The sequence below is a fragment of the Trichosurus vulpecula genome, chromosome 8 (assembly GCF_011100635.1).
Source record: "Trichosurus vulpecula isolate mTriVul1 chromosome 8, mTriVul1.pri, whole genome shotgun sequence".
NCBI classification, from domain to species: Eukaryota; Metazoa; Chordata; class Mammalia; order Diprotodontia; family Phalangeridae; genus Trichosurus; species Trichosurus vulpecula.
Window position 1 is genome coordinate 78,908,085 of NC_050580.1, and position 26,383 is coordinate 78,934,467.

The 26,383-nt window shown below is 41.0% G+C and overlaps 1 protein-coding gene across 1 annotated transcript in view; it reads left to right on the forward strand.

Annotated features, from left to right (window-relative positions):
• Window positions 1–26,383, forward strand: part of TLL2 (tolloid like 2) — a 162,433-nt gene that overhangs the window by 54,885 nt on the left and 81,165 nt on the right. Inside the window, exons 3-5 of the mRNA XM_036735783.1 lie at window positions 15,687–15,764; window positions 19,938–20,108; window positions 25,271–25,388. Of these exons, the coding sequence (XP_036591678.1) occupies window positions 15,687–15,764; window positions 19,938–20,108; window positions 25,271–25,388 (367 nt within the window). The remainder of the gene's footprint in view (window positions 1–15,686; window positions 15,765–19,937; window positions 20,109–25,270; window positions 25,389–26,383) is intronic.

Genomic DNA, 26,383 nt, shown 5'->3' on the forward strand with positions numbered 1-26,383 from the left:
CATGTTACAGATGAGGAACCAGGCCCAGACAGGTTAAGTGATTTGTCTGTGGTCACAGGGAGAGAAAATGCTAGAGGAAGGACTTGCAGCTAGTTCTCCTTTAGAGATCTAGCATTGCTTCTCCTACCCTACCCTGCCTCAATTACTCATATTTGCATAGATTAATGGTTTTTCCAGTTGGAAGTGACCTTAATTTTAAAGCCACCCACAAGGGAATTCAAAAGTAGGGGTTGAGGAATGTAGACTGTGGGTGAACACCATCCATCCTTAACCTGCTCAAAAGACATTACTTGGAGAACCAAAAAATCCCTGTGGACAGAGGCTGGCATTATGAAACTTATTTCACAGAGTTGGCATGAGAAAAAAACTTATAAACCTTAAAATACTCTAGAAATCTGAATTTTTAAAATTAAAAATCATTGTTATCTTTTTTCACCTTTATTTTCAACTATATCTCTTTCCCTCACCTAACTACCAAGTCACCCTGTGTATAAAGAATAAAAAATAAGAGAATTTTTTTTTGCCAAAACAAATCAATTCATCAACTAAGTCCAACCATAAATTTAATATTATAAACCCATAGTTCTCCACTTCTGCAAAGAACAGAGGAAGGTGCAGTTTCTCATCCCTTTTCTGGAGCCAAGCTTGGTCATTATAATTAATTATACAGCTTTCAATTTCAGAATTTTGCTTTTCCATTGTCATTGTTAATTGTGTATGTTTACCTAGTGCTGCTTACTTAACTCTGCATTCACTCATATGTGTCTTCCTATGCTCTGCTAACTATGAGTTATTATTATTATTATGATATCTTGATGTTGGCATCACACTGTTAAACTTTCCCCATTCCTCTTACTCTTATAATCATGCTGGGCCGTCTGTTCCTATTAGGCGCTGGATTTTCCTGCAGGCTGTGACAGTGCAGGCTGTTGGTCACTACCTCTACATAAAACCATAAGCATGGGATGGTCCCAGGCAGGGTTCAGGCTGTGGGCATGCTTGACATAAGTAGAGATAGAAGAATCAGGCTGAAAGCCGTCAGAGGTCAGCACCATGGATGGCTCCAAAGAAAGCTGAAGCAAATAATGCCATTTCAAAATCTGGAAGCAATCTGATCCTACACAGAGACTTTCCTGATCCTTTTAGCTGTCACTATCCTCTTCCTCTTCCTTAAATTAGCATGTCTAAGCTATCTCTTTACCTGGTATATCTGCTGCATCCCCTCCCATCAGTGGAACATAAACTCTGTGAAGTCAGGGACTGTTTTTCATTTTGTTTTTGTATCACCAGTAATACTGCCTTGCACACAAGAGGCATTCAAGAAATCTTTATTGGGTTGAATTATCTACTTGACTATGCACCCCCCCCTTCCTTTTAAAAGGAGTTAACATCTTTTAATATCTCATTCTTTAATTCAAAAGCTGGGTTCTCTTTGGCTCAGTAGTACCTTGCTGTTGATGTCTATGGGTATGTAGCATCTTCTAGGAAGATTTTCTTTCCTATGGGCGCTTCACACTTGTCTCTGGCTCAGTGAAGATGACATACCTCGAGGCTTTCCCCTTTCTCTGCATCTTCCTTCTTTGAGCTCTGTGCTTCTCTGAAACTAGAAGTAAAGTTCTGGCAGAGACTTAGCTCAGGCTTTGACATGGGAGGCGTATGACCTATTCTCTCTTGCTTCTACCCAGATAATTCAGTTGTTGGTAGAATAAGAAATTTAGAGTGGCTGAGGATAACTTTCAAAAAATCAAGCCAAGAAATACTGTGGTTGTAGTAGATGTGGCCATCATCATCACATTCCTGGGCTGTGCCCCAATCAAGCGAGATATTTGGACAGAAACCTAGATCCCTGAGACTTGTGAATGAATACCAGACTAGTGGCCACCTTAGACACCCTTTAGAAATGTGATCTTTTGTTTGATGGACTGCCCTGATATTTAGAAATGGTAATTGTTTTTTTCAACCATACTGTGACATTTTTCATCACTTAATAGGTTTTGGCTCACGAGAAGGCCTTACAGAAGCTGATAATTTCTTCCTAAATGCTTTGATAAGTAATTTGGGTAGCTGCCACCATGTAAATAATGGTGCCTGGGCATCACAGTAGTTTTGTGGGCTACCTGGCTTAGTTTTTACCATGCATGAATAACTGAGTGAGAACAGGAATAGTATAGGCCATTTAGTCATTTGTATTTTTATTTAAAATTAGCTATTAAAATATGAGCAGACATTAACTATCAAAACTATTTAGTGAACATAGGAGTTCACAGTTTAGTAAGACTAAGTATAGCATGGTGCCTTTCTTACACTAAGCTTATCAACTGCTGCTCTCATGGAACGGAAGTTCCTTGAAGACAGAGAACTACTTTGTTTCCATCTGTTTGTGGCTCAGTGCTTGCATACAGTAGGGGTTTACTACGTTTGTTGAATTGAGGTACAACCTTTAACTTTCTTTCATTTTAACAGTATTTCAGGTGATTAAAAAAACCTTTTCATAGATTCCCATTTATTTGTTTCATGTGAGTGTTTCTACAAATTTAATCTTCAGAACAGTTTTGATGTCAAACATTGTTCACCCCCTGGTAGCTTATCTATCATGGCAAGACCATGGGAGGTGGTAGAAGATGGAAATGTGGTAGGAATCCAGGGTTGGCAGAGCCGAGAAATAGCTAGGAATGGAAAGTGAGGGTCAGACACCAGAGTGAACTGAACTCAGGGAATGACTGGAAACCAGTAGTCAAGATGGAGATGAGAGTCAGGAGACAGATCTGAAGTCAAGGGTAGAAAGAGCACTCAGGTTCCAGATGTCAAGGCAAGGAAAGTGAGCCAAAACCAGGTAAACAAACAAGAAAGCAGAGGTACCATCAATACAATCTTGAAACAGGCAACTTCTGTGTTGAACCAAAAACTTTTTGCTATGCTTTTTTTTATAAACTTCTTTTTATATTCGTCATTGAGATAGGGACCACACCCAAGGTGTGACCACTATGAGGACTGTAGACTAGATGGAGCAAGTGCCTTACGGCAATAGTGTAGGTTACCATGACTAGAACAGGAAGTATAATGTTGGAGGTAAAGGAGAATCCTGGACAATATCAGACCTAAGGCAGCATCTTCGCTCGTTAGCTTCTTAACTCTCTGAATTTCTTTCTAGTTATATGTTTCCTCCTTAGGTGATACCAGCCCTCTCTTCCATGTAGACTTCTGCTTTAGTTTTCTTCCATGGCCAAAAGATAAAAGCAAAAAGAAATATAAGACTATGTAACTTCCCTGGGTCTTTATAAAACCCCAGAATGATCCCTTTCCAATTAGGAAAAAGCTTTCTTTGGTAACCATCTTTTTGTTCAATTCTCCCTCATGGCCATCGAGGCTTGTTGGTAGAAAAGTTTTTTTATATTGAATTGCTTAAGATTACGTACTGGATACTTTAGTGGCTTCCAGATCATCCCCAAATTTACTTCTTAAAGGAGTTCTGTCTTTTTTCCTAATTGATGTTTTTGAGTCAATTTAAATAGAACCATTTTAAAAATAGGTTTTACAGAAGATTCCTCATAAATACTTATACTCTGTAATCATCTTTAACTCAGTGTTGCTGCACAAATCATAATTTTATAGTTTTGTAATGTTGCATGAAGGAGATTTTTTTTCCATTTGCTCAAAATAAAGTAGCAGCTAGGCCCCCTAACATAGCCTTCTGCCGGCTACTATTCCCAGGTCCATGATACTTAAGGAGTAATTCTCTGTTTCAAATTATTGCTGATGAGCCCCCATTTCCATTGAATTTCCCCAACCATGCCTGACTAAATCATGTGATATCATTGTAAAGCAAAGGGGACATTTGCTTCAAAGAGAATTCAAGGAAGACAAGAGGGATTTAAATCAAGCAGCAAGTACTCATAATGCTCATTTCCCCAACCTTCTTTCCCACCCATTTCCCAAGGAGTAGTGGCCCTGAGCTCCTGTTTAACTTGATTTGGTTGTCTATAGGTTAGGTTAGCAGATACTAACCAATTAGGTTAGCAGATGCTAACCAGTAGTGGTAGTGGGCTTCTCAACATAATATGGTGGGCTATGCTACTCCAAGCAGAGCATAATCACAGCTTTAGTAAAGATCACAGAGAGGGTGTTATTGTTTACTCTCAGCTGCAGGAACCAGATAGCATTATAGAGAGTGTCATTTCCTGGCACAGCTACTGAATAAATAGAGTGTCATGGCTATTACCACCTGCCATTTTTCCTCCTCTCAACTTCCATCACATGTCTTGTCCCACTGAAGTATTCCTGTGTTTTTTTTTGAGCTGGGGGCATGGGGAGGTTGCTGAGCTCTGCCCAGGCTTCTGGGAAATGTAGTTACCAAAGCAAATGTAGGAAGGATGTGTCTTCCTTATAAGGCAGTTTTTAAGCCAAATAAGGCATTCCAATAAAACAGTTATTAGGCCAGATGTAACTCTATGTAAGATCAAGTGTCCCAGTAAATTCTGAAATGCTAGAAGATTCCATAGTGAAGATTTTGGTAGTGGTGCTGATGGAACATATGCAGTATGTTAAAGAATTGTACTGTACAATCTAGTAATAACTTATGGTTATAAATACCAAGGACTCAGTAATGCTAAGCAGTAATTATTAGAAGCCATAGAAATAATTGAAATAAATAGCTTTTATTTATTGATTACTATTATTGTGATACACATTCCCCAAACAACCCTACTTTGCTTATTCCCTTATAGAAAAATGATAGAGATGGCCAATGTTTTCCTGAACTTTGCATAAAGCTATATGTTCTGGTCTGGGTGCTTTCAATTTTTGTAACCTTAATATCTAAGTTTTGGAGGGCTGTGTGTATATATATCTGTGCATTCTATAATACATAGGTGGAATCTACTTTTCGTTGTGAGTGGAGCAAAATTGGATTTTCCCAAAGAAAGGCTGCTTGCTCCCAAAGTTGCTAACAGATTGCTTCTTAATTGAACTTGGGAGGTGAATTATATGGTGAATTAGAAAAAAGAACAACTCAGAATTTAGTGAATTGTTCCATAAAGGAAACTGTGGGATTGAATTGCAAATGCTGGATGGAAACCTTGCAGCCGGGCCCCCGTGCATCACAGGCTGGTGACCTCTGCTGTGTTTCAGTGAGAGCCTCAGCGGCCAGGAGAGCATTCTTCTCAGGGCTTAAAGTGCATTCTTTCCCAGAGACCAGCTGTAAGCCTTGGTTTCTTATGCAAAAGAGATGTTTGAATAAACCCCTGTGACTAATGAAATATACAGGATCTTTGCATGGTCTTTCTTACTGGAGAGATAATTAACTATCGATCATATAGAAATAAGAATGGACATAATGAGATCTTTTCAAACATTTTAAATCTTGTAAATACACCCAGGGGAAAACTTGAATGTATCCTTTCCCTGGCTCTGTATACATTCATATCTGTATCTGCATCTCACAGGAAGGCCAGAGCTAAGGTTACATAGACCAAATAATGCCAATAACGGCTGACATTTATATGGGGCTTTTTAAGGTTTGCAGAGAGCTTTATGTCTGTGATCTTGACTGATCCTTATAACAACTGCGTGAAGTAGGTACTGTTGTTATCGCCTCTTTGTAGACGAGGCAACTGAGCATCAGAGAGGTTAAGTAACTTGCCCAGGGTCACACAGATAATAAATATATAAAGCAGGATTCAAACCCACATTGTTCTGACGCCAGGTCTAGGCTCTATCCACTCCACCAGAGATGTCAAACTCGAGGCCAGAGGAACACAAAGTGTATTCTGAAACAGATTAAAATGTGATTGGGAAGTGTTTAACAAAATAAATAAAAATGCAATCCAACATAAATAATGTTAATGTGTGGTTTTCTAAGTCAATATGCAGTGGGCAAGGACCTGTTTCTATTTGAGTTTGACACTACTGCCTCTCCGTACTAAGGTGTATTATGGTGAAATGAAGTGTGGTCTAGTCCTAACATGTGACTATGAGCAAATCACTTAACTTCTCTGTGCCTCAGTTTTCTCATCCGTAAAGTGGGAATAAAATAGTTGTACTACCTAATTCACATGGTGATGTTGAGAAAGTGTGTCATAAAGCATAAAACATTTTATATATATATATATATATATATATATATATATACACACACACACACACACACACATATATATATATATTTATATATGTATATCTGGGCCTTTATTATTACTCCTCTACTAAATTCCCACTCTGAAAATATCTCATTCAGGCAATAAGGTAATGCTTGGTTATAAAGGCAATGCCAATGGAACCAAAGTTCTGATAGTTAGCAACATGCTGTGTGGACCCCATCTGAGGACCAGCTTCGTTATGTGACTGGTAGCGCAGTATGGTGGACAAAGCACTGGACCGGGAGGCAAGGAAACCTGTGTTCAAATCCAAGCTCAGACATGTATCATTTGTGTGACTGAGCAAGTCACAACCTCTATGGGCCTCGGTTTCCTCATCTTTTAAATGGAGGATAATAATAGCAACTATCTCATAGGGTTATTGGGTGACCCAGTGGATAGAGTGCCAGGCCTATAGTCAGCAAGACTCCTCTTCATGAGTTCAAATCCAGCCTCAGACACTTACTAGCTGTGTGACCCTGTTTGCCTCAGTTTCCTCATCTGTAAAATGAGCTGGAGAAGGAAATGGCAAACCACTACAGTATCTTTGCCAAGAAAACCCCAAATGGGGTCACGAAGAGTCAGACACTACTGAAAATGACTCAGCTCATAGGGTTATTGTGAGGGTCAAAGGAGATAATACATATAAAGCACTTGGTAAGCTTTAAAATGCTGTATAAATGTGTTATTATTATTATCTTTTTTATGGAATTCAGATGGAGACAATTCACTATCCTGCTTTTCTTTTTTTTAAATTTATTTTTTGTTTTTTTGTTTTTTATTTTTTTTCCTGCTTTTCTTTTTTAATATTTTATAGACCATTACGTAGGTGGAGAAATAACTGCTTTTGGTGGTTGAATAAACGTATTAGATGTAAGCTCATTCTCTCTAGGCTTATTGAAAACATACAGCTCCAGTAGCAGATGAGACAAGGGCTATGATATGTGTCTCCTCTTCTTCCACAGGATTTTTATCTCGTCTGCCAGGTCTATATATTCTGAAAGACGCTTGGTCCATATGCCTTGGAGATTAAGAGTATTTAGTATGGTGACATATATTTAAAAAAAGTTTTTTATGGATCAATGTCACATCTAGGCAATAATGGGCAACAGTCCCCTCTTGGACACGTACTAGCTGTGTGATCCTATTCAAATGACGTAACTTTCTTGGACCTGTAGCTCCCTCATCTATAAAATGAAGAGGTTGGATTTAGTCATTGCTGAAGTCTCTTCAATTCTAGAACTACCATCCCAAGTTTCATCTGTGAAAGTGATTTGGTCCCAATACAATTAATTTATTGGTTGATTTCTCCAGAATATTTTGAGGTCTGTATTTGTGATATAAGGATTTGACACCGATCTATCCATGAAAGTTAATAAGCTTCTGATACAAAGTCTTAGCCACCAGGTCATATCTTGATAGATATTCAATAGGTGCCAAATATCTATAATCTTCAGTGATGTGTTGCACCATCTGCATTGCTTCTTTGCATGATGATGACAACGATGACAGTGATGGCGATGATGGTGGTGGTGGTGATGATGATGATGGTGATGGTGATGATGGTGATGATGATGATTATGGTGGTGATGATGCTGGTGATGATGATGATGATGATGGTGATAATGGTGATGATAATGGTGATGGTGATGATGATGATGGTGGTGATCATGATGATGATGGTGATGATTATGGTGATGATGATGATGATGGTGGTGATGATGATTATGGTGATGATGGTGGTGGTGGTGGTGATGGCAATGATAGTGGTGATGATGATGATGGTGATAATGATGATGATGATGGTGATGATGATGATGATGATGGTGATGATTATGGTAATGATGATGATGATGGTGATGATGATGGTGGTGATGATGATGATGGTGGTGATGATGATGGTGGTGGTGGTGATGATGATGGTGGTGGTGGTGATTATGGTAATGATGATGATGATGGTGATGATGATGGTGGTGATGATGATGATGGTGGTGATGATGGTGGTGGTGGTGATGATGATGGTGGTGGTGGTGATGGCAATGATAGTGGTGATGGTGGTGTTAGTGGTGATGATGATGATGATGGTGGTGGTGGTGATGGCAATGATAGTGGTGGTGATGGTGATGGTGATAATGATGATGATGATGGTGATGATGATGATGGTGATCATGATGGTGGTGATCATGATGATGATGGTGATGATTATGGTGATGATGGTGATGATGATGGTGGTGATGATGATGATGATGGTGGTGATGGCAATGATAGTGGTGATGGTGGTGTTAGTGGTGATGATGATGATGATGGTGGTGGGGGGGTGATGGTGATGGCAATGATAGTGGTGATGGTGATGGTGGTGGTGATGGCAATGATAGTGGTGATGGTGGTGGTGATGGTGGTGGTGGTGATGGCAATGATAGTGGTGATGGTGGTGGTAGTGGTGATGATGATGATGATGGTGGTGGTGGGGGTGGTGATGGTGATGGCAATGATAGTGGTGATGGTGATGGTGGTGGTGATGGCAATGATAGTGGTGATGGTGGTGGTAGTGGTGATGATGATGATGGTGGTGGGGGGTGGTGGTGATGGTGATGGCGATGATAGTGGTGATGGTGGTGGTGATGATGATTATGGTGATGATGATGGTGATGATGATTTGTGGAAAGAATCAGACTCAAAAAGATGCCTACTAGTTAAGGAATTTTTGACCACAACAATTCTTAGGGGATTATTATGTCAGTGAAATCAGTGAAAGTCATATTCATTTTCTTTTACCTGGCATAGAAGAATACTTTCCATTGACTATGATTTGTGAATCATCTTTTCTGAACATTTGACATGTATTTCAGCTTAATTTCTATGATTCTAGATTGGAAGTTCATTGAGAGGAGAGATTATTTTATTCTTCAACATTCAGGGCAGTACCTGGCACACACTAATAAATAAATAAATGCTTGATTAATGCTTGCTTGCTTATGGTCTTTCACCACAATTGATTCTTAGTGACTTTGGGAGGAGTCAGATTGTTACAGAAAATGCAGATGTTTCCGGTGATCTTTGCACTACCAGATTAATCAACCAATAATTATTAAACACTTATTATGTGCCAGGCACTGAGCTAGGTGCTGGATAATCAAAAACAAAAATTAAATAGTCCTTGCCATCAAGGAGTTTACAGTCCAGCCAGGGAAGACAACATGTATATACGATATTGCTTTTGAACTTAAGTATATACAAAATGGGGGCAGCTAGATGGCACAGTGGATAGAGTGCCAGACCTGGAGTCAGGAAGACTTATCTTTGTGAGTTCAAATCTAGCTTCAGACATTTACTAGATGCATCACCCTGGACAAGTCCCTTAATCCTGGTTGCCTCAGTTTCCTCATCTGTAAAAACTGAAATGGAGAAGGAAATGGCAAACCACTCCAGTATCTTTGCCAAGAAAACTCCAGATGGGGTCATGAAAACTCAGACACAACTGAAAATAACCGAAAAACAGCAACAAATATACAAAGTATATACAATATAATTCTTTCACTCAACCATCAAGTTCTATTCACTTTTCCATTTTCAGATATTAATTTCTGTGTCACCAGTTGGAGTACCTCTTTTCTTCTGGTTACAAGCTTCATCTAAATCCTCCAGCAAGTCTTCCTTCACTCTCCCAACTGGGAGAGATCCCTTCCCCCTCAGATCTCTCCCAGGATTCTCTTAGATATTTCCTTGGCCCATACCACATTCTGCTTTGCACCATGGAGTGGGGCGTGTGTGTGTGTGCGTGCGTGCGCATGTGCGTGTGTGTGTATGTGTGTGTGTGTGTGTGTGTGTGTGTGTTTGTTGATCTCTCTCCCCTTACCAGATTGTAAAATCTTTAATGTATGTTGTTTTTTATCATTTTATCCCAGGGGCCTTAGACATACAAATAGTGGAACTTTAAAAAAAATATTGATTGAATTGAATTGATCAACTTTGAACTTGACTCACCTTTCCCCATCACTCTCACCTTTGTGGCCCCTTCTTACACTGGCAGCATGACTGTATTCACTGGAGCATTCACTTCCCCACTCTAGAAGGAGCCGCTATTCATCAGACCTGTACCAACTCCCCTCTCCCAGGGGGTACATGGGGGTCTAGCCTGTGACCAGATCCAAACTTGTCCTGGCTCTGTGCTGAGCCCCCCATTCAAGGTCTAATCTCATATTCAGTGGCTAGCTTCGGTGCTGTTATCATTTCCCCTAGAGAACTTCTGCTACTGCCTAACAGATTTCCTACCGTCATGATTTTCTGTGACATTCCTTTAGCCTGTCACACAGATGCCCCGCTCTGAGAGATTATTCTCAGTTAATAGATCAAGCTCAAGTCTGAAAGGAGGGGGCCAAATCCGCAAGAAACATCAAGCACTGCTCTGACTCACCCTTGGATTGGTATCCTGGCTCTAGAACTCCATGGGCATTCCACAGGAGCTTGTGACCCCCTTCAGCCGGGTTTAGCAGCAAGGTCACATCCACAGCCAAGCCACTGGACATTTCTTGGAGCCTTCATACCTTGGCCAGGCCATACAGTCATAAGATCACAAATCTAAAGGAAAGGACCTCAGAGGCCATCTAGACCAACCCATTTTACAAATGAGAAAACTGAGGCCCAGGGAAGTCCCACTAGTCAGAAGCAGAATTTGAACATCCATCTTTTGACTCCAGAGCCAGTGCTTTTCCCCTTGTACCATAAGGCTAACCTGGTCTACCTCCCTCCTTACTCCCCCACACTGTCCTGTGGCATTCCCAAAGGATGGGCTGGTCTGACCAGCACTGAAGTCAGTGCAAAACTGGCTTAAATACCTCAACTAAATATAGAGAGAGCCCCTGACCCCTCCTTTGTACTACTTAACCTGGGCTGAAAGAAAACAAGAATGCAGCTCTAAGATTACAATGGATTGGGAAAATGGGCAGGGAGCACATCCATGGAGCATGGACATCTGGCAGAGGGTCTCTGGCTGGAGTGCGGAAATCTGGCAGAGAGGACCACAGCAGCTGCAAGAAGGACATGAGTGGCGTTGGCATCGGGTGAAGTAGAAGCAAACACAACAATTCACTTCCCTCGGGATTTGATGCTGCCCAACTCACCTGTTCCTAATGAAATGTTTTCATTCTCCTAGCTTTCATAGAATCCCTGCCATATTTGTCATTGTGGAGAAAGAGACTCTGGGCTTATTCAGAAGGGAGGTTTGAAATAACATATTTTATTTTATTTTTTGTATCAATTTGCTTTTTACATCCACGGTATTTGGGTCAATGTTTTGGAGGATATTCGTTTGTTAACATATATTAAGCATCTCTGGCGAGGAGGGTGCAGAATGTCGATCACTTTTCACTTGTTGGTTATCTGAATAAAGTTTTTGTATGTTTAAACATTGTCATCTGTTCTGGAGGATAGAAATGGTGCCTGTTGTTTCTTTTGTTTCCCAAGGGCCTAGTTCAGTACCGCATACATAATAGATCCTCAATAAACATGGATAGCCTTTTAGTTGTAAATTCCCAGAGCTTTTAGAGAACTTGATCTTTCTTTCTCTAAAGTCTGGGAAAGGATTTAAGCAATCACTATGACCTGTGCTCAGTGATAACTCTCAGGTTTCTTTTGCTGACAAGTAAGCAGGATCGGGTTCCCCATAGAAGTAGCAACTTCTCTGAGAAAGGAGGCAAAACATTTCATCATTTTCGAGCACAATTCCTGTAATCTAGCATGGCTGATAGACTTTGGGACCAGGGAGGAGGTCTAGGTTAGAGGAAAGAGCACTCACTGGCTTTGGAGTCAGAAGACCTGGGTTCAGATCCAGGGGCTGCCCTTTATTACTTGTATTACCTTGGGCAAGTCACTGAACCTCTCTGTGCCTCATCTGACTAGAATCAATGGCTTTATCCATTTTTCATGTCATAGCCCCTCTGGCAGTCTGCTAATGCCTATGGACTCCCTTCTCAGAATAATGTTTTTAAATTCATAAAGGAAAATGCACAAGACTACAAAGGAAATTCATCATGTTGAAATAATTATCAAAATATTTAAAAACAAAAATAAGTTCATGGAGCCCAGGTTAAGAACTCTTGGACTACGTCATCTCCAAGGCTCCTTTCAGACCTTAGACCAAAGATCACACATATCTCCCACAACAAAACACTCTTGAATTGAAGAAAATCCCAGAAAGAGACATGGGGATTTGTAGTAACAAAGAAAGATTGGAAAGTGTGGGACTTAGTGGGTGGGAACAAGTGACAGGATCGATGGAGAGATTGAACAGCAGGTTAAGAGTAAATAATGATACATAATATGGCAGAAAGAATCCTAGACTTGGAGTTAGTTCCTATCTCTGCCATGACTTTTTGAGGGACTGTGGATAAGCCAGTGAAAATCTGTTAACTCAGCAGATCAGCAGATTGTCTTCATTAAAAAAAAAAAGTCTAAAACCTACCCTGGAATCTGTTTGGCTCTGTCAGAACCCAGTCTTTATTTAGATCTAAAGTTTGCTTCCCGCTGTTTTGGTTTTACTTTGTGTCTGTTGTTACACTTTACTATATTTGATTTTAGTCCAAATTGGAAGGGATTTCAGAGTCCACCTAGATCAGCCCATATCTGAAAAAGACTCCTTGACAACATCATCACCTTGGCTCAGAGTCCTCATTGAGGGAGAACCCTCTACCTCCCTTATGGAAGGCTCTGATCATTGGAGTGTTTGTTCTTAGCTCATGCCTAAATTTGCCTCTCTGTAAGTCCTGTCTGCTCCTTGGTCTGACCCTTGGGGCCAAGTAGAGTCAGCCTCACCCTTTTCCCTATAACAGCCCATCATGTACTTGAAGACAGTTATGGTGCTCTTCCAGGCTAAACATCTCCAGTTCCTTTGAGTGATCGTCATATCGCATCATGCTTTACTGGTCACCTTTCTTAAGGTGCTTTCCAACTTATCTGTGCCCTCCCTAATGTTGAGGATATACCTGAGGGGATCCTGGTTAAGGTTAACTCAGTGATAAGCAGGTTAACAAGACTTTAGGAAGAAGTCTCTGTTCATTGACATTATAAAACACTCTCATTTGAGAGCTTCTGATATGGGCGATGTTTCCTTGAGGGGTTTGAATTCTTGCCCTGGGTATTCACTGGACCACTGGCACCATTTTGAGGAATTGCTTTGTCCCTAGTTTGAGGACATTTAGGCTGTACTCTTGGACTAGACCTCTAAAAAGCAGATTGAGAACAGATCAGAAAGACAGAGAGCAGAAAATTTATACATAGTGACCCAAAGTAAGGTCCTTGAACTGGAAGCCTTCCCACATTTAAGAACCCATTGGGGAACCATATGACCCCTGAGGTTACAACAGCAAAGTAGCTAGGAGTGTCTGGACTACCTCGCAAGAGTGTAAGAAGCAGTGGAATGACGATGTTGGATGGAGGGAAGGATGGATTCTTTTATGAACACAGGAATTCGTGGACCGGAAGAATAATTCCTGGACAATGCTGAGTTTCTGGACCAAGTCCTCTCAAGGACGATTCCTAGGGTAGGGTGAATGGAGCTTTGTCCCAGAGTGCTGACATTTAGAGTTTGCTGACAATACTTACAGCACTTCAGCACCTAGAAACAATTGAGCTCCACCTAGATGGCAAGAATAATTGAAGTTAGCATACATCTGATAGCACACATCAGTACCCCAGGTAATCTTTTCTTTCCCTGTAATTATTTCTCTCCTGCTGCTGAACTGAATTGTTCTTTTAAAAAGTGGATTTGAGGGCATGTTTGTACCCTGAGTGCACAAACTGCTAGTTATAGCTCTTTCTGAACCAAACCAGATAGAGAGACAAGGAACTTCAAGGACCAAGGTCATCAAATGGAGGATCAAACCCATACCTTGTCTTTCACTGGTATGGTGAGCTCTGTAGAATACACAGGCCCCAAACAGGATGCTACCATAATTCCAGAGGACTGCATAGGTTCTTGGGCTTACTGGAAGGATGAGTTGTTTGAATCTCTAGCAACCTTCAGTATTTTTCCTAGGCGTATTTTGAGAGTTGGGGTATAAATTTAAAGGACAGGATGGGTTCCAGGGGAAGGTGGGGGGTCTACCAGGGAGGGAAAGAGAGCTGTGATAATTCATGGGCTCAGGTGTGAGTTTTTATAGCTTTGGTTTTTTTGGGGGGGCATGTTAAACAAATTTGTCCCATGTTTGATGTGTTGTTAGTTTAAGAGCTTGCTCGAGAGCCAAAGACCCTTTTTAGTTTTTTCTATAGAGATCTTGGCATAAGCTAGAGTCTGATATCCTAGGAAAAATCTCTTATAGGGGCACAAGTCAAAAAGAGAGTTATTTGTGATATGTCTTCAAGACTTAGCCTGGTCCATGTAAACTCAAAGGTTTAGGTCTAACCTACAGGTTTTGCTAAAGTGTGGAACCCAGAACTGAATGTAGTCCTAGGATCAATACTTAGTCTTAGATACTATACTACCCTTAATGAAACTTAAGATTGCTTTGCTTTTTTGGCCTCAGACTGTTGACTTATATCGAACTTTCTGACCACTAAAATCCCCAGATCTTTTTCAGAAAATAGCTACATAGCCATACTTCCCCAATATCGTACTTTCAACATTTATTTTCTGTACCCAGGTTGAAGACTTTACATTTATTACTAAAAGTTTTCATCTTATTCCAGTTTGCCCAATGCTTTAGCCCCTCAAGATCTTTTTGGATTCAGATACTATCATTCACTATGTTAGCTATACATTCCAGTTTTGGTTTATCTGTGAATTTACCAGGGGCAAGTAATCTATGCACTCATCTAAGTCACTGGATAAATCTCTTACCTTGTCTGAGTTTCCATTTTCTCCCTTTTAAATGTATATAATTAAGTGAACCCAAGGCTCCCCAAAGGCAGGCATATCAGGAGGAGACTTGGTGGGTCATGCCAGTGACCATGATGGAGTGTAACAGGTAGGGACTATACAGGCAGCTGCAATAAAAAGTAAGAATCTTTAGAGAAATCAATCCGAATCAGTCAAACTATCCATTCATTAATACTTCATATCTCTTGGCTTCCTGATTTAGAACCCGAATCCTTATTTCCAGCATCAGACTTTCTTACTTATCTCTGCACTACAAAGACATCCAAGAGCCAGCTGGTGTAGGGCCTCTGATTAATGCTTTCTTCCCTCTCAGTGTGGATCCTTCCTTATCAGCTCCGAGTAATAATCATACTTCACTTCTGTCACTTAGAGTTATTGATGAATTTCTCTCCTTCAATCCTTCAAATATTCAATTCCCTTGGACAAAGTCAGGGAATCTCAGAAGGAACATCAGTGAAAAAATAGGTACCTAGGCCAACTCATACCTGAAAAAATAGGGTTGAATGGCAAGACTAGTCATAGCTCCTGGTAACTAAATTCCAGAGATTGTAGATAGAGTTTTATAGGTTTAGTGACATTTCCTATCATTCCCAATTAGCAATCTTTGTTTCATAAGTTTTATGTCAGCGTAAAGATGTTGGGTGGCTATTTATTCTTTTTTTTTTTTTCTGCTTCCTTTTCAGGTGGCCTTGGAGAACAGTTTCATGAGATTGGGCCAAATGCCACAGCCTCCAGTCATAATACCAAGAAAGTTAAAAAGGGTAATGTGGTACCCCACCCAGACATTTGGGTATCTTTTATTTAATATCTTATCAACTGAAAATCCTATTCTGTTTTAGAACTGCAGAATCCTAGAAATACAGAATTCTGTTGGTTGGAATGTGGCTAAGCCAGGCACAGGTACAAAAAAATCTGTTATTTGGTGGATTTAAGGATGAGTTGGCTGTTAATCTGGGCCACTCAAAGAAATGGACATTCTCAGCTTCATGTTGAACCATATAGTACCTGGTCTAGAAAGGTGGTACTGAAGGCTGTGGATAGTGACCACACATGGGAATTGCTGGGTTTTTGTTTAAGAGGATGCTCAAAAAAGCAGGATAAAGCTTCCTTTTTTACCTCTCCGTCTTTGTTACAAGTGCCTGTCTGGGATGCCTTCCCTTCTCACCTCTGCCTGAAAGAATCCCAAGTTTCCTTCAAAGCACAGCTCAGAGGCTACCTTCTAAAATCACACCATGGTCCATGGACCCCAAGTTAATACCCTCTCATCTATGGGGATAGGCTTTCTCAATATGAAAAGAAATCCATGTTCTATTTGTCAGTGCCTAAAGCCTTATATAAAATGATGTGAGCCCTTTCACCATCCCTAGCATTTGGTGGTAAAAAGGATATCAATTGCCACTAGCATCTCACTAAAATAAATGGCTTTTAGAGAAGGCTTTCTCTTTTCAGAAGCTATTTCGCTTCTCTTCCCCATCTATGTCTCTCCTGAATAACATGATGCAGCCTGCTTGACTTCGCTCCTGGGAGGACAAAGTCAGCCTCAAGTGGCGAGTCATGTAATTCTCACATGAAATTCTTTCTATCCAAAAAGAATAAAAATGAAAAAGAAATACTAGTTCCCCAAACCTGAGAGACATCTGCTTCAATTCAACAACATTTATTATTAAACGACTACTTTGTGTCGTTCGTGTCACTTTGCTAGGAGCTGGGGATACAAGAACAACCACTACCGCCATAACAACAGATAGCCCCTCCCCTTGAGGCACTTCTGTTCTCCTTAGAAGAAGGAATAGGAGTCGATTCTTCATTCCCTTTAAAGAATTAGCAGCTCTCCCTCCCAGCTCCTTATAGAAACTTTCCAAGTTAATGTCTCAGCAACATAACCAATTTTTAATAGTGGAGGCACCTTCACTTTTCTTAGACACATATATATATATATTTTCCCCAAATTACCTTTTTCAGTTTTTACCACCTTCATCAAAATAATTAGTCAGTTTTATGTAAATGTATTCAACATTTTGCCTTCTCACCTGGTGACCACCATCCAGCTCATGACGATAGTAGGTATTTGTAAGCATGGGGGCAAAAAGATCATTATTGTTTTTATTATTAACACTTCAGTTTTCTTACGCCATTTCCTGAAATGCAAGAAAAGCACGATTATCTATAAATGACTTTTCTTTCCTGTTCCACGTTCACATATCATCCAATCTCTTATGATCGAATCCATGTGTATACGATACTGGTATATTAAGGAATTGTGTTACCTGGTGCTGAAAGCAAGGTGCCCACCTCTTCCCAGAGAGACAACAGCTGTTCAGACAGCTGCAAAGCCAAACCGCTAATGACTTCCAGAAGAGCCTAAGGCTACCGCAGCCCTTAAAACCCCTGGAAGTAGCCTACTTATAACTAATTACCCAAATCAAGATTAGCTCAGAACAACAGGATTTGAACCCTTGAGAGTGAGAGAAGAGAGCCCTCCCGCTTGAAGATTTTTCTGTATACTAGCATACACCAAGGGACATTGGTTTGGTTGAAAAGGATAGGTAAAAAAGCCAGAGAAATATGTCCCCATCTGTGATATAGGAAGGAAGGAATGAGCAGTTATTAAGTGCTTTCTGTGTGCAAAGTACTGAAGATATAAACAGAAAAGTAAGTCTCTACTCTCTAGGAACTCACATTCTAATGGGGGAAAACAACAAACACAGAGACAGTTTTATCCACCCTGGACATTCAGAGTTCTCAGGTGTCCAATGTACTCGCTGCAAGTTAAGAGAGAGGACCCAGAGGTGAAAGAGAAAGTGGGATGGGCTAGGGAGGCATCTCCATCCCTCCGCTCTCTGGGCCAGTGGGCCGGGGTGAGTTTGTTTCATTTGAACTAAGGGGAAGACCAGTTGTGTGTTCCTCAGACATTCCCCTTTAATCACAACCCCCCCAACAGGGACCCCCTTCTATCACCCCCATAAGAAGAGACCTCACAAGTAGGAGAAAGGATCTGAGCCTCCCAGATTCATCTTGCCCCTGCTCAGCTGTGGGTTTATTTCCTTCTATTATTCCGCGCCTGTCAGCCCTGACCGTGGCGCTTTGCTGGTCCCGGCTTTCTGTGGGAGCCATAAGAAGCATCGTCGTCCTCTCAGAGACACCTGGCAGTTCGAGGGATCCCTCTTGTGTGTGGAATTCAGGGCTCAGCATGTATTTTTGAGTTTATAATTGGATTAACGAAATGGAGTGTGTAAACAACCTCCCAAATGAAGCTGTGACTATTTTGATAGCATCTGATTTCCATAACCATATTAATGAGAAGAATGCATTCTGCAGTTTTAAAGGACATTGTCCCCCAAGAACTCCCAGTGCTTAGCCACATAACAGAACTGAGCCCATGTTGAAGAGATAGATCCTTGTAGAAAGGGGGTAAAGCCCCAGTAGCCTCTCAACCCCACTGGAAAAACTGACATTTGGGGGCCACTGGGGTTCTACCATTTGAGCCTTTGACTAACTTTTGGCTGCTCACACCTTTGAAAAAGAGTCTTCCCTATCCCATTCCCCTGAAGCCCACCTTTCATAGCAGACCTATTATTCTGCACATACTGTGGAGATGGGAATTTGGCCAAAGCATTTGTGAGATTTCCCCTCCTGAGTTTGTAATGGTTTATCCAGATGGCTGGATTGCTGGTGTATTTATTTCCAGCCAGTGAGGAAAAGACTTTCCCTAGATACAAGACTTGGGACCTCACCTGAGAAAAGCTGAGCCCAGGCCACAGTACCGTTTAGGGCCCTGCTGGGACTAAGACTGGGGATGAAATGTTGACTTGTGATGGCAGCTGTCGTGTGGCAGAGTTTATGGGGGTCCAGCTCAGGAGGCATATCCGTTTGGATATGTTTGGGCTTGGGGTATAGCTGGTAGCCTGGATTGGTTTCTTTTTGGCACGAGTACCTTTAGTGACAATCTAAATGCAGAGCATTCTGAGATAATAAATAAAATTACACTGGATTCTGATTTTTGAGATAACAATAATCCAGGAAAACCCAATAATGGCATTTGCTTTAGGATCTTTTCCCAGCTTAAGCAGAACATCTGTTTAGACATATTTTTAATCTGCAAATGCTTCCTGTGCTAAGTCCTCAGGAAATGAAATTTCTCACTGGGTCGAGTAGTAAGCTGTCATTCACTAACCGATCACTGCAAATTATACCCCTTGTCTTTCCCCAGTTAGACTTTAGATTTTCCCATGCTGGCTACATGGTATAAACATTGCCCCTGTGACTCGCTGTTACATTTCTGTTTAGTACTATCATCTGGGAAACAGAGGAAGCGTTGTAGGTATTATTTGGCATGTAGAGGGATTTTTCCACCCCTGATTTTCTGCTAAAGAAAGGGATGCAGAAGTAGATGGGAAACTGTTGCATGGAATATGAGAATTTAACCAACACTCAGGTTCTCCTCACTTCAACCCCAGGCCTGCCACCAACCCCAGTATCACGGTCTAAATTTATTAAACCAGTATTGAATAACCCAGTTCTAAACATAAAAGACTTCATTTTTTCTAATGCCATCAAAAAGTCTTCATCTTAGAACTGATTAGAACTATTTTAATGTTCAAATTTAGATGAGAGTTAGAAGACACTTCCTTTTTTGTCATAGGCTAAGAATTTCAGAAAGTGGAACCACTTTTGGTGTTTTTTGGGGGGGATAGGGGATCAGCCATGGGGGGTACTCACATTATTTTCTTAGAAGTTTTGATTTTAGCTTGTTAATGAGAATGCTCAAGGGTTGAGGTGACTATCTAAAATGAACATTCATGAGGTGAGTCACGAAGGTGATTGCTGGTTTCTCCTAGGGATACTTAGTCATTCTAAGCATCTTCATGAGGGCAGAGGTAACATTGCGGCTGTCTTTAAATGCCTACAACTGAAATAATGAGACTGTCTTGTAGGTGGCAGGCAGAACTCCATGCTTCCAGGGAGACTGAAGAAAAAGGGCCCAAAGGCTTCTCCCAGTGGACCTGTGGAGTCTTCAACTCGAGTCCGAAGGGCCACAACATCAAGGGCTGAGAGGATCTGGCCTGGAGGTGTGATCCCCTATGTCATTGGAGGAAATTTCACAGGTCAGTTGTTGTTGGAAGAAATGTGAACTCGGGACCAATGCTGGGTTGTAGCTTAGACTGACTCAGATAATAGAAGCTAAACTTACTCTTAGTAGGCTGAAGGGTCTTCTGACATCCGTGGTGTAGAACAGGGTAACATAACTTCCAAGGGATCTGTGGACAGACGTCGTCGGGGAATCTGTGAACTTGAATGGGGAAGAAAAAATTACATCCTTATTTTCCCTCACCTCTAACTGATATTTAGCCTTCTCATTGGACAGAATATTGGACTCGGTATTAAGAAGACCTGAGTTTGAATTCTGCCTCTGCATGTCCCCAGCAAAGTCCCTTAACAGTCCTCTGTCTTATTTCCCACATCTGAAAAACAGGAATAGTGAGAGCTTCCATCTCACAGGATAGTTGTGAATAAGACAGCATGCACAGCTCTCTGCAAACCTTAAAGCAGTTTTTACATGCTAGGTATTATTATTGTAACTTAAACAAACATATTTTGAGAAGGGGTCCATAGGCTTCAGCAGACTGCCAGAGGAGTCCATGACCCAGAAAAGACTATCAATCCCTGGTTCAATAGAAGGAATGCTCACCTGGTACGCATCCTATCCCTGTCCATTCTTAGCTGTGTAACCATGGACAATCCAATTAGCCTCCTTGAACCTCAGTTTGCTCATTCATGAAATAATAATATTAGGGGGACTATCCTTCCTCATATTGCCAGGCAAGTCACCTGGAAAGAGCTGTATGTGTTTAAAAATTCTCTTGTTCCTTAAGCAGAACGACCAAGAACCCAGGAGCTAGACAAGCTATGACTAACCGGTATAAGAATACTTCAAGGTTCCTTGATTTGGCTGTTATTTACTGGTACAGATTATGGCTTCACAGGAAGCTAGTAGAGTTGCTGTGACCAAAAATCCTATCACCGTGAGACTGACCTGTTAATGTGCCTCCTCAAACTCAGTATAGTCAGTCCTTGGACAGCAGACAGAGTCCATCTCCAAGCTTGTGCTTGAGGGGGACCTGCCAGAGCTTTGACTCCACTTCTGGAGCCTTCGAGAATCCAGGGTCATCTTCACAATGATCCGTTATTGGAGAAGGTCTTTAAGGAGGTGGTCGACCAGATCCTTAGTCATTTCTGTAGAACATTGACTGTCTGTAGAAGGACCAAGGTTGGAGCTAGCAGGGACCTTAGAGATCATCTAGCCCACTCCCTTCCCTCATTTTATCGACAACAGTACCAAAGTTGGTCAAAGAGTTGCCCTGACTTGTTCAAGGTCACACGGGTCTTAAGTGGCAAAGACAGGCAGATTGAGTTCTTGGGTCTCCAAATTCAACTTTGGTTTCTCTTGCACTGTTCTCTCTGTGGATTAATTGACCTGGAGATCGCATGGGTCCTCTAACTCCAAATTCAGCATTTTTTTTGACTGAAACCATGTCAAGAGTCAATTCCATTTCACGACAACCACTTCTTGGGGCACTCTGTCCCTTTGGAAAGGGCCATAGGGATTTTGTTGCAGTGAGAGTTTAACACTGGACTTGCAGGATATCTTTATGTGTGAGGAAGGGGAATAAGCATTTATTAAGCACCTACTATGTGCTAGGCACTGTGCTGAGGGCCTTACAAATATAATCTCATTTGATCTTACAACTACCCTGGGACATAGGTGTTATTTTGATCCTCATTTTACAATTGAGACAAACAGGGGTTAAGTAACTTGTCCAGGGTCAAACAACTAGTAAGTGTCTGAGGCAGGATTTGTATTCAGGTTTTCCTGCGTCCAGGTCTAGTTCTTTATCCGCTGTACCCCTTAGCTGCCTCTGTTATTCTTTTCAGTTTCCTTTCTGAGGTCACACAGCTCGTTAAGAACCCAAGGCAGAATTCAAACTCAGGACCTTTTATTTTTAAGTCCATCAAAGGCTGTAACCACTTATGGGCCACCTAAATTTAGACTTCATGTTTCTAATAGTCCAAAAGTGGGGTCAGCTGCTTAGATAATAGGCTTTCCTGTCCTAGAAGTCTTCATACAAAGGATAGATAATGACAGTGGGACGATATTTTAGAAGAGATTCTTGATCAGGTACAAATTGGACTAGAATGATCTCTGAGGCTTCTTCCAAGAGTTAGTGATTCTGAACATCGTCTGTTGTGTCTTACATTTCAGCATCTGAAGGGTTTTCCTATCTCAAAATGTGCCTTGTCTCTACAATCTTGTCATTCAGTTCAATTCAGTAAACATTTATTAAACACTTACTATGTACTGGGCATTGTGCTAAGTGCCGGGGATACAAAAAGAGGTAAAAGACAGTTTTTACCCTCAAGGAGCTTACAATCTAATATTAACTAAACAAATAAAAAGGAAATCCATTGGATTACGGATCTAGAACTGGAAGGGGCCTTAGAGGCCACCTAATTGAAGCCCCCTTCATTTTCCAAATGACGAAGCTGATATCCAGGGAAGTAAGGTGATTGGCCCAAAGTCAGAATTTGAACTTAGGTCTTCTGACCCCAAATCCAGTGACCCTTCCACTATACGCTCCCCTTCTGTCAGATTCCTTATCTTCAAAATGAAGGATGCGGACTAGAGGCTCTCGAGGACCCCTTGTGGGTCCGTCATTCTATCGTTCTTCATGCACCGTTTCCCCCCTCTATCAAAAGAAATCAATGAATCTGCTCACCCCTCCAGCCTGCACTGCTAATAAAATGGCACACCATTGGGACATCTTCAGAAATTAGATTATCCAGTGTCGTGCCCATCCCCTTCCTCATCGTCACCGCTCACATGTGTGTGGAACTTCAAGATTTACAGAATGGTTTTGTCACAGTGATCCTACTCAATATTGCAAGTATTATTATTCCCACTTTAGAGATGAGGAAACTGAGGCTCAGAGAGCATACAGGAATCCTCTGTGGCCTCACAGCTCATAAATGGCAAAGCCCAGGCTCAAACTCTGGTCTTTTGATTTCAGAGCTATCACACTCTCCACTCCATTACTTTTCCCACTAAACCATGTTATCACCACTCTCATGGAAACTTCAGACCTTCGGGGCTTTTTTGGAACCCTCCTGAGAGTGATCAGAAAAACGTTTTGTTGAAAGGCGCCGGTTTTGTGTTTTAACTGTGTCTTTTCAGCATCTGGAGTGCTTTCCTGTCCCAGGAAGTGCCGTGTCATCATGGCTATTAACCCATTCACACATATGGTGTTTGGGAGCATTTTGTGTTTTAGGGACTTCTTCATGTCCCTCATCTACATTAATGCCCCTCCCCAAATGGAAAGAAAACAAATAAATGAGATAGAATGGAGGCTCGTTCTACAAATTTATTTTTGTACCAATGAACTGAAATCCTAATTTTCCATCATTGAATAATAATACTAATAAAAACTAAGACTTACATTTGGTTTGCAAGATGGTTTTTAACTATCTTTGGTTTACATATATCACCTGATATGATAGTGTCATGATACATGATGTAATGATATATATTATAATGATGCATCCTTAAATTTATATCTGTCTATCTATATAGTATCATGTTATAACATGTAATATATGATTTGCTATAATGGTAATGCTGTGAGTTAGTTAGTATATGTATCAATGCCCCTGTTTTTCAAATGAAGAAACTAAGGCTCAGAAATATGAAAGCACTTGCTTTTAATCACTAGCTAGCAAGTATCAGAGACAGTCTTCCCGGCCCCCAAGCCTAGCACATTTTCCACCCCTCCGTGCTGTCTTTGTGAATGGCCAGCTCTTGTGCCCCTCTGCTTTCCTTCTTTTGCACCTCCAAATAGTTCCTATTCATTCTCTAGAGCCTTCATGTTGATGTCAGTTAACAGACAAGGCTTCCTTAGCTGTTGCATTGTCTCTCTAACAGAGTAGCAGTCGCTCCCCTTTGTGAGATACCCGTTCCAAATATTTTTTCCCTGTTTGCTGGCAGGAGACTAAAGGAATAAACTAAGAGCAGGAGAAGCTAGATTTAGAGAGGATATGAACACAGTCTTTTCTTGGGACATTTCATGGCTTCTTGGTTCTGGAGTCCTCAAAAAAGCAAAGGAACCAGAAATAAAAGTGTTATTGATTTTTATATAAGTGGAGTGTCCAGAGCTCCAATGACTCTTAGGATTTTCCTTAAGGTACCCCCTGCCACCCCCAAAATTCACCTTTTGCTTTTGTATAAAGTGAGGAAAGAGAACCAAGGTAACCCTTTTGTCTTCTAACATTGAGTTGTGCCAAGGGCACCAGTAAAAGTGGGGATACATCTGTCCTACTCCCATGGTGCCAGTATTGGGCAGGTGGCATGCTTCCTCCTCCCAGGGTAAACTACCACTAAGAGGGAGTGAGCCCCAGCACATGACCCCAAGGGTTCAGTTTCCTGCCCTCTCCTGGGGTTCTTTCCCCAGCTGTTGCACTGGTATCACACACTGGGTGGCTGGTCCACAAGCACATAGCTATGGAGACCTGTACCACATAGGTTGCCCAGGATCAGGGTCCAGAAAGTTCAAACTGACTTTGGGGGAGTCTCAGGCTCTGTTTCTATCCTCTCCCTTCAAATGAATTTGTCTCAGGTGCCAGAATCTTCAGGTACAGTTCTGCACGTTGGAGCAAAATTTGCAACGATCTGTTGGAAAGAGCATTTTTATTTTCAGTGGAAGTTGAGAGAGCTTAGACCTTTTTGAAAACCTTCTTTCCCTCATCATTTACATTAAAGTTAACCTCAGACAAATTACTTAACTTCTTTGGGTTAAATAAAGTCTCTTTCAGCTCTGAAATTCTGTCTGTTTTGGGGAAGTATTTGGCTATGTTTAATCCATAAAACCCTTACTTAAGGTTTGTAAATTCAGGAAAGTCTGTCAATCAATAAACACTTATTAAGTGCCTGCCATGTGCTAGGCATGAGTGCTAAGTGCTGGGGATATGAAAAAGGGAAAACGACAGTCCTTGCCCTCAAGGAGTTTTATAACCTACTGGAGTCATGTTTAATTTTGAGCAAAGAATGTTGTCTTTTACGGAGTGTTAACGCCATATGGTGGCTCCTTGGGAAGTGGGCTCAAGAATTATTTTAGGTAAGGTTACATTTGTGTGCCTGTGGAATAAAATAGGATGAACCAGAGAAAGACATGTGAAAAAGGTAACAAATGAATGAGTATTGGTGTTCTCATTGTTTTAGGGACCCAGCGGGCCATTTTTAAGCAGGCCATGAGGCATTGGGAGAAACATACCTGTGTGACCTTTATAGAGAGAACAGATGAGGAAAGTTTCATTGTGTTCAGTTACAGAACATGTGGGTAAGTAATAGAAACCAAGAAATCTAGCCTCATTTTGACTACAGATGAATCAAACCACTTTAAATGAGAGCCAACCAAAAATTCTCAACGAAACTGCAGTTTATGAAAATTTACCTTCCTCCTAGACACACTCTCAGTTGTCAACGTCTCTCTTAAAATGCAGCACTCAGATTTAAGCACAGAGTTATAGATACTGTCTGGCTACTGCAAAGAAGAATTTCTTCCCACAATGTGAACATTCTAAGATTCTATGATCCTAGATGAGGGGTAACCCAGTAGATCAGGTCACCCATTGAGGGATGACTTGAACACCTGGAGGGGGATATAATAAACGTGTTAAGCATCCAATCTTTGCTGTCCATGACGAAAGTTACAGATGAGAATTCTATCTCTGCTTGCTACCTAGGCATTTGGGGTATATGTGTATTTGGGGAATGGTGGGGAAGGAGCATTTGGGTGTAATAGTTCTTAAGTAAACAATAAAGAAAAACATAGTTTTGAGAGAGGAGAAAACAATAGAGAGAGATTTGGGCAGCTTGGAGCCCCGGAATGCTCATTTCCAGCTTAAATGTGTGGCTGTCTCCTGTGTCCTTAAATAAATGGTTCAGTGCCCTAACATCTACCCCTCTTCTCCCCAGCCCCCCCAAAACCTAACCCAACAACAATTCAGCATCCCTTCAAGCAGGTGTTTTAACTGCCAAACACCATTTCTAGTTCTTGGGTTTGGAGTCAATTCAACTCCAGAAATACCACATGTACCAGTAGAAGATTCTCAAGCTGAAACAGCAGCTTATGAATAAAGGGGAACATTATATATACATATATATCACATATATAAACATACATATATAACATATACTTATTGTGTATATATGTTTATATTAAAACATATATAAAATACCATGTATATATTACATGGCTAAAATGTTGTGTGTGTGTATATATATATACACATATTCATAATTCCCTTTAGCCAGAAAGTGACATTTCCTTAT